Here is a 14,693-nt window from a genome sequence, read left to right on the forward strand (position 1 = left end):
TTTGCCACTTATTACCAAGTACAAGATCAGTACATAGAAAGGCTACTGAATCGGACACAGGATGCTGCTCCTTGAAGAAATTAGCAGGAATAAGAGAGGTTTTCTTTTATAGGAGTTTTCCTTCTGCCACTCTCATCTTGGAAGCAAGTGGAAATGCATTTGCAAAAATATATTGAAAATAAATGAGAAAAATGTGTTTACTTCATAGCCAACACTTTGGAATAGAGCTAGTTTTAAATGGTGTAATGAAGAAATGGCTCTTGTAATTAAATGTTGATTAATATGCTGTGAGCTGTGAATCTAGGATTGGAAATAGGAGATCCAACTAAGGAATGAAAAGGAGGAAGTTCTCTGGGTGCCTTGCCCTCAAATCTTAGAGATATTTTGTAAACCGGAGAATTGAGATTTAGGTTATTTTGTGTTAATTTCTCCTCTTACTTGCTACCACTTATCAAGTTATGTTTTAACAGTCTAAATATGCTTTGAACTGTTAAAAAAAGAAAATTCAACTGAGTAAACTTAAAGATCTAATTGGCTTTATTCAAAGATTCATGAATTCAGCATCCCATCTAACAGGAGTGCTCTCAGGAGCTATACCAAATGGAAGGCTTTTATAGGCAGAAGGAGGGTGGGACGAAGAAGTTAAAAGACTAGATGATTTCACACAAGGTCACTTTCCATTAGGGGAAGGTATGGGGTCTCAGGCAGATTACCTCACTAGTGCTGATCAGGAAATTCCAGACTGATTGGTTTAAAATTCCACTCCTGTGGGTGCTGAAACTGCAGTTAGGTTAGGTATTGAGTCTTGGTGGGGCTTAGCATAAGGGACCCTACTTTGGGGCCGGTTGCTTCTTTTTAAAAATTCCCCCCTTGATCAAACTCTCAACCTGAGAGATGTGACCAAAATGTAAGGCATTAGCGCCACTCTCAGCCACCACTCTATAGTTCTTGCAGCTTTCATTGACCCTGCTTTTTGCTGAATCTTGTGTGGTATTCACAGGTTGCATTTCAGGCTCACATTTTTTGTTGGTCACTCCCTTTATTTCTTTTTCCATGTTCCAGCTTTAGGGAGATCATTCACATGGAGATCATTTGCTTGGTAGTTAGCAGCTGTGAACATGCATTTAAAGCTCTTGATAGAATACAATGCACCAGAGAGATTGTCATGATTATTATAGGCAAGATCATTCCCAATGTCTAGAGTATACTTTGGAGCCATGGCCCCCAAGACCCAAACCAATCAAAATCAAGTAAGTCAAAGAAAGACCCCTTGATGGAGTCACCTTTTAAAGCCAAATGGCTTGTTCAGTGATCTTGTATAACTGAGTTTCAACTTCCCCAGAAATGTGAATCCAGATGCAGCAGGTGGTGGTGGCACAGACACCCCCTTGTTCACCTAAAGGATAATCAAGGGCTATTCTCTTATCAAGAACAACTTTGGGGACTTCCCTGGTGGTCCAGTGCATAAGACTCCATGCTCCCAATGCAGGCGGCCAGGGTTCGATCCCTGGTCAGAGAACTAGATCCCACATGTATGCTGCAACTGAGAAGTCTGCATGCCACAACTAAGACCCAGTGCAGCCAAAAATAAATAAATAAACATATAAATATTAAAAAAAAAGAACAACTTTGGTCAGGTTGTCTAAGGGTGTGTCTTGCACAGCTATTGCTTTTTCAGCAGACTGCAATATTTTCAAGAGTTAAGGAGAGTTTCCTGATTATAGCCTCATTTGTATTCACTCCTAACTAGGGAAGTAGAGCCCTACCAAAAGAAGTAAATCCTGAATCCTGAATGCCTCCTGGTAAGTCCTTTCAAACTTGATAATGTAAATTCAGGGAAGTTGACCAATAAGGTCTAAGTTTGTTTGTAGACAGTTAGAGGCACAGTTAGATAACCTAACTAAGAAGCCTGGTTATGTGCCAGCCTTCTAGGTGTTCACAGGCTCAAGGAGAATGATAATCACCACAGAAAAAGGTAAATCCTATGGGTGCACAAACCACTTCCACTAAGGTGGTACTGTTAATGGACTCATGTGCAGGGAGTGCTACATTCTTCTGTTCAACCCAAGGGTCAGTTAGGTTTTTTCCTAGCCTGAAATAAAAAGTTGTTCTAAATTCCAGAGGTCATCTCCCCCCTTAGCAATGGCCTGGGAGATATGGGTGATGTCATTATCTTTCCAGGCCAATGCCATTGTAAAGGAAAGGAGAGAAGGTTTCATGTTTAGTTAAAATATGAAATCTTGATCTGGCATCTTGCGTGGAAGTAGTCTAGATCAACGTCAGCTACTTCTTTCCTTAGTCAATTTGATTTGAAGCTCTCCAGCATTTATACAGGAGCAGATGGCAGGAGGAGCCTTTTTCAGCTTTGAGATGTATATCCAAAGCTCAAATCCTTGATGTTTGGCTGCCATTTGGGTAGTGAAGAAGGCCTGGTATAGTCCCTTCTAGAGAAATTCGAGGGCAGTCTTTGCTCTTGGGAATGCCAAATTAGAAGGGTGGAAGAAAATTGAAAATGTTACTTTGGAGAGTTGTAGTCAGAAATTTGAGGAAACTAGAATAATTCAGGTTTTTTTCAGATATCCTGTCAGGTTTCAGCTGGGACAACAGTAAATATTTCTGGCAGTATTGAACAATCCCTTGGTTTTAGGAGGCATTCCCAAAGAAGGCGCGGAAGATATTCCCTTCCCAAGATGTTAGCGCTGCTCCCAAAGATGGCCAAGAGAAAGAAAGACTTAGATAACAAAAAAAAAGAAGGCAACAGTTGTCATTGGGAGAGAAAGGATCAATAACCACTGTGTCTGGCTTTGGAAAAGAGGGGATAACATGATATTTTATTTTCTTTTCTCAACTGGGACCACAGGCTGAGATCCAAGGAGAGCTGACTCTGGGAAGAATTCTCATCCTTTGCCCACTTTTGTCAGTTTTCCCAGGATTCCATCTGCGGGCTCCAGTATTTACCAGAATTTGGCAAGGTTTTCCATTAATTTTATTTTCAGTCTTCCCTTTGATGATTATGGAAATAACATAGCAATTTACCAGAAAAATCCCTCAGAGTCCCAGACAACTTTGGGAAGTTCTCAAATGAGGACCCTCCTTTGAAAATAGATATAGGGGTGTTTGTCAGGTCATTAACTTGGCAGACTTTTGCGTATGGTCATGTAGCCTTTTCAGAATGGAAAAACAATTCAGACAGAGGATTACTAGATTGAGTACTCAAAGGAGTATAGAGGGGAGAGTAGGAGTTATGTCAATCCTACAGTCTTTTGTTTTGGGTACCTCATATATCTTTAATATTTCACTAGTCTTTTACAGCAAATCTTTTTTTTTTTTTTTTTTTTTTTTGCGGTACGGGGGCCTCTCACTGTTGTGGCCTCTCCCGTTGCGGAGCACAGGCTCCGGACGCACAGGCTCAGTGGCCATGGCTCACGGGCCCTGCCGCTCCACGGCACGTGGGATCTTCCCAGACCGGGGCACGAACCCGTGTCCCCTGCATCGGCAGGCAGACTCTCAACCACTGCGCCACCAGGGAAGCCCACAGCAAATCTTTTAATGAAGCTGTTTTTGGAATTTTAAAGTCTTTTGGAGGCTTCTGCATACCAATTAAAATAGGTATCCCATTCTGTTTGTTTGATATGGGAACTCACTTTTTTTAACATCTTTATTGGAGTATAATTACTTTACAGTGTTGTGTTAGTTTCTGCTGTATAACAAAATGAATCAGCTATATATATACATATATCCCCATATCTCCTCCCTCTTGCATTTCCCTCCCACCCTCCTTATCCCACCCCTCTAGGTGGTCACAAAGCACCAAGCTGATCTCCCTGTGCTATGCGGCTGCTTCCCACTAGCTATCTATTTTACATTTGGTAGTGTATATATGTCCATGCCACTCTCTCACTTCGTTCCAGTTTACCCTTCCCCCTCCCCATGGCCTCAAGTCCATTCTCTACATTTGTGTCTTTATTCCTCTCCTGCCCCTAGGTTTATCAGAACCATTTCTTTTTAGATTCCATATATATGTGGAACTCTTACTTTTAAGTGCACTTTTTAAATGATCTTATCCGATTGGAATATTCTTCACAGTACCCATTGTAATTCTATATTGTAATTCCCCTGAGAGTTAGCAGCAGTTTGGTAGGACCTCAGCCATAGACAGAGTTTAACCCGCATTTTTGTCCAGCCATATCTAGATGCAAGTGGGGTGCAATCCACATCTCTGTCCAGCCATATTTTGGGACCCCCAACTTTAGGGTTACCAAGTCAAATTTTTGGGAGACAAAATTCTAGGTTGTCTTTAGTAAGATTTTGCCAATTTTGTAGGTATTTATAGCTTTGGGACTACAGTTTTCAGACATAAAGTAAGTAGGTGTGCCAGAAGGTAGCACATTCAACTTGAAACCATGCCCCATAGGGTTAACAGAAGCCGGTGTCTTAACAGAAATCCCCAAGTGTGTCTTATAGAACAGCAGATAAGGGAACAGCTTGTTAAAAACTCCTCTGCTTGTAACCTGCCTTTACTGATAAAGCTTGCTTGCTTGCTTGTTTTTCTTTCTTTCTTTAATTGCATACCCTCCAAGCTTCACATAGCTTAGATAATATATTACAAGACTTTTTAACCATTAGATAACACCTCTGACCTATGGGTCACTATAATAATGGGGGTTTAAGTTGTTTTCTAGGAATTTGGAGTCAGCTCCTGTCCAGTTCAAGCTGGCTAAAGTTGGTTGGGACCACTGATCCTAAAACTGGGTCTGCACAGGTATCTGATAAATGACCTTTTGATGTCAGAGGGCTGAAAAGTCCACCCTTAAATCAGGCTAAGCACGTCCATTTTTGAGTATGTATCCTATGAAGAAGCATGTAACGCAGATACACCTGCCCAGAATGCTTGTTACCTCACATTTTCCCTACCTCCAATCTCCTTTCCCCACACCTAAGACCACCTTGCTTCTTTATCCCATCAATATCTCAAGCCCCTTGCCTTCAGGGAGGTGGATCTGAGACTTGTTCTCCTATCTCTTCTCTTGGCTGCCTTTTGAATAAACCCTTTTTCTGCTACAAACCTTGGCATCTCAGCATTTGGCTTGCTACAAGTTGGGCAAGTAAGCCTGGTTTGGTAACAAATTCTGGGTATACATGATGCCATTTCTTTTAACTAGGCCTTTGGGTTTTGTGTAGCCAAACTATACCTAAGAGAGATATGCCTGTCGTTGGAAATTGTGGGGTGTTTCACAGTGTAACTTGTTGCACAGAAATTTCCTTGAGGCTGGTGGGAGACTTAGCATCAAAGCAACCTATTCCATAACCAACTTATCCTATCATGGAAGTCTTCTTGAGGTGGCAAGTACTGTAACAGTTTTTAAATGCTCAACCCATACCCACCAATGTTTTAGGTTTTCTGGCTTCCAAGATCCCCGTTAGCAGTAGCTCTTACTGGACCCAGTCCAGTTTTTAAATCAACTCAGTATGATCCCAGCTGGTAACCAACAACAATTCTCATGGATCTTTGGACTGGGGAAAAGGATTAAACTAGCAAAGGAGCCCCATACTGAGAGCCCCCAACCCCCCCACAAGGGCTGTGAGCCTGCAAGTCGAGGCCACCACTGCCCAAAGCCCACGCAGGCTGAGGTCAAGCACAGAAACCCTTGGACTCTAAAACTCACATAATTTCCAAAATCCTTCTGTTACCTCAAAATTCTTAACGAAATGTACCATGACTCCATTGGGGGCCTGTTGTTTTTAACGGGGCTGTAACATAACTGCTTGAGCCAGAGTTTAACGGGCACCAGGAGCATCCCCTGGAAGCCAGCATGTGGACAGTAGGTATAATTAGAGAGGGCTCCTAAGAGGAAGATGACTTTGGAGGTGTGGGTCACCCAAAAATTGAAGGCCAAATTGTTTAGGGGCCCCTTCCCAACAGATGATTTCCTGCAAGAGACAATCTTGAATATTATTATTTCAATTTTATTTTATTTTTATTACAAAAGGTAGCTTATCCTTTAAGAAGTATACTCAAGCCCTCCCCAAATTCTTTTGAAAATATTTAATGTGAGAAAATTAAATCAAGTAGAACTTAAATAATGACATTTTTATAAGATCTAGCACCAATTAAAAATATGAGTTATTAAGAGAAGAATGGAATATTGAATAGCCAAAGTCCATCCACCCTGACATTCTGATAGGGTCAGTCATTCATCCATTCTTGCACTGAACAGTTACTGAGTGACTATTAAGCGCTAGGTATTATAGACAGTGAGTGAGTGGAATACTGTTGTTACCTATGTACGTTTTCAATAATTTCAGAATGTGTTTGGATAAGCAAGGCCTAAGCATCTGGGGCACAAATACTTTAAGGCATATGAATGAGACTACTGGCTTAGGGCCTTATCTGCACTCTGCATCCTTGGAAAGCTCACTTGAGAGGTCAGAATGTGGCTAATACCATCCCCATTCTTCTACTACACCATTTTGTTTGAAGATTAGTCACCTTAATCACTACTATGAAGTCCCACAATTTAAATACCAGGCAATTACAGCATATGATGTTTTGACCCTGACGAACCTTGTAAATACCCGAAATATACAGAAGATTTATCTTCATGGCAGGCCTGCGTCTAATATTTATGGGACCAGAGGTAAGAGTACGAAATGGAAGTCAGTGTACCTTGTGCAACTATTTTAATACTGTGCAAAACTTTCAGTGTTGGAACCACAAATTGGAGCACTAAAGCAAGGAAAATCTCTGCTAGACACTATTTTCTTATGCAAAAAAAATACTTTGTTATGCAAGAATTTACTGCACTCAAGCTGAGAGGAAGGCTTCATAAGTTAACTAAGTTGTCTTCTCTCTTATCTAAGCACTTCTGCTCAGATTCTGCCTGAATTCCAAAGCAGTCTATTTCTAATACGGACAGCTATAGCAGCCACAAATTTTCACTGCATTTGGGATTCCACCTTTTGTTTTGAAGGTATAGGCAAGAGATAAATGTTTCCTCGGAGCCTGAATAGTGTTGGTCATGGGAGAGGGTATTGATAAGTTATGCGTCAAGTGTTCAGCATCTGTAGCAAGGCACTCATGAGTTTTTAAATAAATTAATGTGTGTATTTGTGATCTGTAAGGTCCTTTAAAGCATGGGGTGCAGGATAGGGGCCTCTCCTGCCCAGGTCTACGTGCAGTAGTGCTTAGTGATGCTGGGAATTTAATGCCAAGCTCATCGGCCGGGTGATCTAGATGGTTGTATTTTTCTTAGAATTTCTACAGCATCAAGAAAGATAATGCTGGGGCTTCCCTGGTGGCGCAGTGGTTAAGAATCCGCCTGCCAATGCAGGGAACATGGGTTCGAGTTCTGGTCGGGGAAGATCCCACGTGCTGCTGAACAACTAAGCCCGTGCGCCACAACTACTGAGCCTGTGCTCTAGAGCCCATGTGCCACAACTACTGAAGCCGGCTCACCTAGAGCCTGTGCTCCGCAAAAAAAAGAAGCCACCACGAGAAGTCTGCGCCCCACAAGGAAGAGTAGCCCCCGCTCACCACAACTAGAGAGAGCCCACACGCAGCAACGAAGACCCAACGCAGCCAAAAATAAATAAAAAGAAAAAACCCCAAAAGACAATGCTAGACTAATGGCTTAGACAATTGTAGAAAATTTCTAAGTTTGACTTACCCCAAAACTAGTGTAAATGATAGCATTATGAAGACTTTTTAAAGAAAGGAAAAAGCAGACATATACCAAAAAGAGGGTAATACTGTGAACCACGTTTCCATTGCCTAGCTCCTAGAATGACCAACTCATGGTCAATCTTGTTTCATTTTTACCCCTACCCATTCCTCCTCCCTCAATGACTCATTTTAAAGCAAATCCTAGATGTCGTATTATTACAGCCTATATATTCCTAAAAGATATTCTTAAAAAGATATAATCACAATACCATTATCCAATGATTCCTATTAAACAAACACTTTACAGCTTCATCCATGTGAAAGGCACTGTCTGGTTTTTACTTTTGAGGATGGAAATAATCTGCCATGAAGAAACAGTGGTATAGTGTTCACCGCGTTTGAAGTCACAAGACCCGAGGAGGTGTGATGTGCATGGACAGTTAAAGCTACACTAAATCTATTTGTCGGGCTTGGCTTCAAGAACTGCATATTTTGGACCTAGTTGATCTGGTTTAATTTTTGCCCCTTAACCTCTGGAAAGTAAGGCGTGGGAAGGGGATTTAGTGTCTCTGTTATGCCGAGGCGTGTTTGAACTTGTTTCTTTTTCCAAAATGTACAAGTTGCTAGGAGAACCATGGATTTATATGAACAAGTCCTGCAAGAGACTTTACAACAACAAAAAAAAGGCAAAACTGGCTGAGTTAGGGAAATTCGTTGGTTTCGGGTCACGTTCCTGCTGTCGGCAGTCCCGGCTGGTTTGCTCCGGGCGTGCTAGAGGTCAGCGGCCTCGGCCGAGGACTTGGTGCTTGGGTCTCGCGCAGCTCCCAGGGCTCTCAGGCGACAGGGCGTTTCCTCCTTTTCCGGCCTCGGAAAGTTTTGTTTTGGTTCTTAATTCCCTATCAAGGAAAGGCACCCTGTTGACCATTTCTCAGCGTCTCCTCCTGTTGGCCAGAGGCCAAGTTTCCCCCATTCCAGCTTGCACCGACTTGGGAACCTTCGAGATACTCGAAAGCTTAGGAAGCGAGTCCTGAGAGGAGGAAGAGAGAGGGCAGCCTGGCTGTGGGTTCCACTGTTCCTGGCCGGCCCCTCTCTTCGCTCCGTCCCTGAGCCAGTACCCATCGCACCGCGAAGGGCGCGAACAGTCTCCCGGGTGACTGCTCCGGTACCAGATTCTCCACCGTTCCCAAGAAAATACTCTTTCTCAGACGTGCCCGGGCTGGAGCGGGAAGGAGCGGACTAAGACCCGGCAACGGGGCCCGAGGCGCATGCGCAAGCCAGCCTAGGCGTTTGAGTGTTCGCTCCGCAGCGGCGGCCGCTAGGTGGCGCATGCGTCCTGGAGGGTGCGGGCCGGCCTCCGGGAAGAAGGCGGCGGCGGCGGCGGCGGCGGCGGCAGCGGCGGTAGCCGCGGCGGCGAAAGGCGGGGGCGCCGTGGGGGCCGGGCCAGTGTTTACGGAGCGGCGGGAGGGCGCGGACGCGGGACCCAGCGCGGCGGCGGCAGGATGGTCATGGCGCATTTCGTTGAGAATTTTTGGGTAAGAGAAGGATTTTGGACATTGTGTGGGTTTCGGAGTCCGAGGGTTTCTGCGCCTGACCTCGGCCTGCGTGCGCTTCGGGCGGCGGCGGCGGCGGCGGCGGCGGCGGCTCCACGGGCAGGGCCGGCGTCCTCCGACCGCCGCCTGCTGCGTCCCGCCTGGATGAAACCCGTCGGGCGATTCGCTGGCTTGCCGCCCTAGCGGGGGGCGGGGGCTGTCAGCTCGGCCCCTCAGCCCGCGGTGGGGACGCCGAGGGGCCGCCCGCCGCCCGCGCTGGGACAAAGCGCCGGATGGGGCGGGAGACGGCACCCGGCCCCGCCGGAGACTCCGGGCGCCGGGCGCGCTCCGCGGCTCGGACGCGGACGACGGGCCCGCGGCGCGGCCGCCCCCAGCTGCGTGCTGCCGGCGAGCGCGGGCTGGAGCCGGGCGGAGGGGCTCCCCTCATTCCCGCTTCGCAGGCCCCCATCTTAGCCCTTTGGCCCCCCACCATTTCCCCACAAATTCCCGGGCGGGCTTGGGCTGGATCAGCACTTCCTCTCGGCCTCGCAGCTCGGCTCGTTGGTCTGCGCCCAGGACTTTGCCTCTGGGCCTGTTCACAAAGCGTATAAAAGTTGAATTTAATGGAACTGGATTCCTTGGGCTTAAATGCGCCGATACGTCTCCCTCTTCCCCGTTCTCCTTCCCCTTCCTCATTCTTTCCACACCCTCCTTTTAACTCGGTATTAGCGTTAGGTGGTTCTCTGAGAATGAGTTCCCAGTCTCCCTGTGGAGTGTTTTTCTGCAGTTATTGTTTGCTGTAATGGGAAGCACAGTTCAGCCATGTACAGGAAAGTAGTATGTGTACTCAGGTATCTCAGGAATCCCATTTTATGGCTTGACAGTTGCGAGTGCCACAATTCCATTTTAGTTAAGACGTAGAAATATTTAAAGTGGTACTCTTAAAGTGAATAAGGTATGTCTTAAGTTCTTAATTTCTGAGTGTTTCAAGCATGGTCTTGCTTAGTAATGAAATCAGTTCATAGTTATTTGTTTTGAATGTACCTTGTTTTCCACAATCGACATAAATACTAGACGTTAGGGTGTTTTTTTTTTTGTTTTTTGTTTTTTGTTTTTTTTTGCGGTACGCGGGCCTCTCACTGTTGTGGCCTCTCCCGTTGCGGAGCACAGGCTCCGGACGCGCAGGCTCAGCGGCCATGGCGCACGGGCCCAGCCGCTCTGCGGCATGTGGGATCTTCCCGGACCGGGGCACGAACCCGCGTCCCCTGCATCGGCAGGCGGACTCTCAACCACTGCGCCACCAGGGAAGCCCTTTTTTTCCTTTTTTAAAAAAACAGATTTATTGAGGTACAATTCACCTGCCGTATAATAGACCCATTTAAGTTAACAATTCAAGGATTTTTCGTCTGTTCATAGAATTCTGCAAATGTCACTACTCTTTTAGAACAATTTCATCATCTCAGGAAGAATACCAGTGTTCATTAGCAGTCACTCTACATTTCCTTTTTGCCTCAGTCCTAGGCAACTAATCTATAGATTTCTGCCTATGTAGATTTGTCTGTTCTGGACATAATCATATAAATGGGTTCATACATGTGGTCCTTTGTGACTGGCTTCTTTCACTTAGCATGTTCCCAAGGTTCATCCAGGGTGTAGCATGCAGTACTTATTTCCATTTTATGGCCAAATAGTGTTCTATTGCATTGTGTGGTCGTGTGGGTGTCTCTCTCTCTCTCTATCTGTCTATCTCACATTGTATTTATCCATACATCAGTGGTAGACATTTGGCTGGTTGTGCTTTTTGGCTATTATGAATAATGCTGCTATGAACATTTCCGTACAAGTTTTTCTGTGGATATATGTCTTAAATTCTTCTGGGAATGGAATTGCTGGGTCATGTGGTAACTCTCTGTTGAACGTTTTGAGGAAGGGCCAAACATTTTCCAAAGTGGTTGCACCATTTTACAATCCCACTAGCAATGTCTGAGGTTTCCAGTTTTTCCACGTGCTGGACAACACTTGTTGTTATCTTTTTTATTGTAGTGGTTGGGTGTGAAGTAATATCTCATTGTGGTTTTGATTTACAATACATGATTTTATAAGTATTTTCTCCCATTCTATGGGTTGTCTTTTTCACTCTTTTGATGGTATTCTTTGAAGCACAGAAGTTTTTAATTTTGATGAAGTCCAATTTGTCTAATTTTTCTGTTATCACGTATGCTTTTGTTGTCATGTCTAAGAAGTCTTTCCTAACCCAGGATTACAAAGGTTTACTTCTATGGATTTTATATGTAGTTTTAGTTCTTACATTTAGGCTTATGATCCATTTGAAGTTAATTTTTGTGTACGGTGCTGGAAGAGGTACAGCTTCATTTTTTGCATGTGGGTCTAGTTGTCCCAGCACTATTTGTTGAAAAGGCTCTTCTTTTTCCATTGGATAGTCTTGGCACTCTTTTCAAAAATCAGTTGACGATAGACGTATGAGTTTATTTCCGGATTTTCATTGGTATCCCATCATCTGTCCTTATGCTAATACCACACTTTCGATTACTGTAGCTTTGTAGTAAGTTTGGAGTGGGGAAGTGCAAGTGCTCCAACTTCGTTCTTCTTTTTCAGAGATTATTTTGACTCTCCTGGGTCCCTTGATTTTCCATATGGATTTTAGATTTAGCCTATTGATTTTAGACTTCAGGTTTTACAATGGCAATTTGTAAAACCTCTATAAGGATTACTTAAAATTTGGCGTTGTTATAATGTTTTGTATTTTTTAAATTAATTAATTTATGGCTGTGTTAGGTCTTAGTTGCTGCACGCGGGCTTTCTCTAGTTGCGTGGGGGCTACTCTTTGTTGCAGTGCGCAGGCTCTAGGCTTCAGTAGTTGTGGCACGTGGGCTCCGTAGTTGTGGCTCACAGGCTCTAGGGCGCAGGCTCAGTAGTTGTGGCACACGAGCTTAGTTGCTCCGTGGCACGTGGGATCTTCCAGGACCAGGGCTTGAACCCATGTCGCCTGCATTGGCAGGTGGATTCTTAACCACTGCACCACCAGGGAAGTCCTGTTTTGTATTTTTGGATGCATGAATGTGTTTTTGAAGTTTGCTAACTTAATTCAAAATTGCATATTAACATTTTAAGGTTATCTTTTGTGTTCATTGAGTTTTGAACATAGCCTTTTTTTATGTTTTGGCTATTTTATGAATAATGCTTTATGAACATTTTTTGCAGGTTTTTGTGTGCCCTTTGTTTTCCCTCTTAGTAGAGGCATGGAAATAAATTTGGTTATCTGAAATCTAGAGAGAATCCCAAGTCTAGTTTGTGTTTTAGTGTTTGCCTTCACTTCCAATATTGAGTACAAATAGTTAAAATATACTGCATTTTATTTTACTTCCTGGTTGGGGGTGAAAGCTCTAAATTGGATCTTAAAAAGCTCCAAAGGAGGGCTAAATGAATTAGGAAACCCTGGGAACTAAATAACTTATCAGAATTTGTTAGCTATCTATTTAAGACAACTTAAAAATTTACCTATTTCTGAATCATTTATAAAAAATTTCTTAAAATAGAGAATTTGTAATATTAATTTCACTTTTCTCCCCTAATGTTTAAAGTGGCACTGTCAAAACAAAATAAAACTTGTCAAAGTGAGGTAAGGGGAACCTTTAAAGTTTTAGGTTTCTAACCAAACAAGCTGTTAATTGTTTTTTTCCCTACATATAAAAAGACAGATTTTCTTGTTGTGGCATTTTGTTAGAGGAAAATTTGAATCATTCAAACTCTCTTCAAGTTCTTTTGAAAGCAGCACATCCTGCCTATTTCTTTATAGTTTTTCTTAAAATAAAACTATATGCTACATTACAAATTCCTTTACCTAATATGATACTTTGAAGAATAAAAATATCCCAAACTTCCTACACAGCAGGTGTTTTGTTGCTGATAAGTCAGTTTTTGCCACAAAGTATAGTGTCACAAAGATAATCAAGTTGAAAATGTTTTTCTTTCTATTAAAATTGGACAGCAAAAATAATGTTGATGACAGAAATCCACAGTTACCTTTAATATATAAAAACAGTCCTTCAAAAGATTATTTAACTTCAAAAAGGTATTGACAAATATTGCACTGAAGAAGTTTCTCCATCTGCTGCTTCTTAAAGAGTCAAGTACTAGTTTATAATACTCTTGATTATATATGTCAGTCTTACAGTATAGTGATTAAAATGGCTTTATATATTTTTATATAAGTCCAAATTATTTAATTCAAGAGTTAAAAAGTTTTTTTTAAGGAATGGATTTCATAGCGATAATTACTTAAGGGGAAAAAACAAGAGAGCACAGCATACCTGATTTAAACACCTTATAAACTTCACTTTACATAGTAATCCCAATCTATATAAGATATAAAGTATTTCCCCAAAGACACCAGGTATTCTTTAGCATACATCACATTGTAATGAAGTGACATTTTTAGTTAGGTGACTTTTTCCAAAGATCTCCATTCAGCACATCAAGAAAGAATGAATAACAATTATCTTTGGTATTTTTGTTCTGAATTTTTCCTTATTTCTTAAAAAAATTTTTTTTTCCTGATTAACCAGTACAGAAGTCTCTTACCATTTATCTATTGATTTCACTGGTATTGTCATGCTTTACTTTTAAATAAATTCTGAGCACTAGGTTATACAGTTCTCTTTTGGTATCCTTGGGAGATTGGTTCCAGGACCAATACCAAAATCTACATGATGCCCAAGTCCCTTATGTAAGAGGCATAATACTGTATATCCAAAATTTGATCTGTCATTACATAGATAAACTGGGAGGATTAAAATGTTTTTAAAAATCTGGAGTTGCTATTAATAGGACTTTGGAATGCAAAATGTTATTATATTTTTGCTTGGTTATTTAGTCAAAATTTAGTATCCTACATGAGAGACTAACAGCGCCCCCCCCCACATATTCTTTGGGGTTATTTATCCATATGAAAATTTTAAAATATACATCTTTAAAAAATTAGTTGAGGCGACCATAGAAACCCAGAATATAGACTTTTTATTACTTGAAATTTCCAAATATTGTAGTTTGGGGTACCTGCTTAGGATCTGATCCCATCAGATAATATACTGAAAATTTTAAAGTGTGTAGGTTTGTATATTTACATATATACAGTAATTAACAAATTTGCAAAATTTACGTGGTTTAGTATTTAAAAGGTACAAAAGGGAATGTAGTATAAAATCTCCCTTTTATCCACCCACCAAGATCTCTGAAAAGGTAATCACTGTTACCAATTTCTTATGTAGCTTTCCAGAAGTAACCTCTGTATATACAAGCAAATAACATACATGTTAAAATGTGTTATTGTATAACTGTTAGCCAGTTAGCCATGCCCAAACTATTTTCAACTGCAATAAGCTATGAAAATTCAAACTACAGATTCATCTAACTTGGTTCAAATAGACTTGACAGGTAGATATTATAAAACTATAGTATTTTATTTAATTTACTTTTATTAT

General features: G+C 42.1%; 1 protein-coding gene across 1 annotated transcript in view; it reads left to right on the forward strand.

The window, feature by feature from the left end:
• The first annotated feature begins 9,078 nt into the window (after nt 1–9,078).
• The window catches only part of FCHO2 (FCH and mu domain containing endocytic adaptor 2), a 114,791-nt gene continuing 109,176 nt past the window's right edge, over nt 9,079–14,693 (forward strand). The window contains exon 1 of the mRNA XM_081232420.1: nt 9,079–9,195. Within this exon, the coding sequence (XP_081088546.1) occupies nt 9,163–9,195 (33 nt within the window). The 5' untranslated portion in view covers nt 9,079–9,162. The remainder of the gene's footprint in view (nt 9,196–14,693) is intronic.

This window comes from Mesoplodon bidens (genome assembly GCF_964165515.1).
Source record: "Mesoplodon bidens genome assembly, chromosome: 4".
Lineage (NCBI taxonomy): Eukaryota > Metazoa > Chordata > Mammalia > Artiodactyla > Ziphiidae > Mesoplodon > Mesoplodon bidens.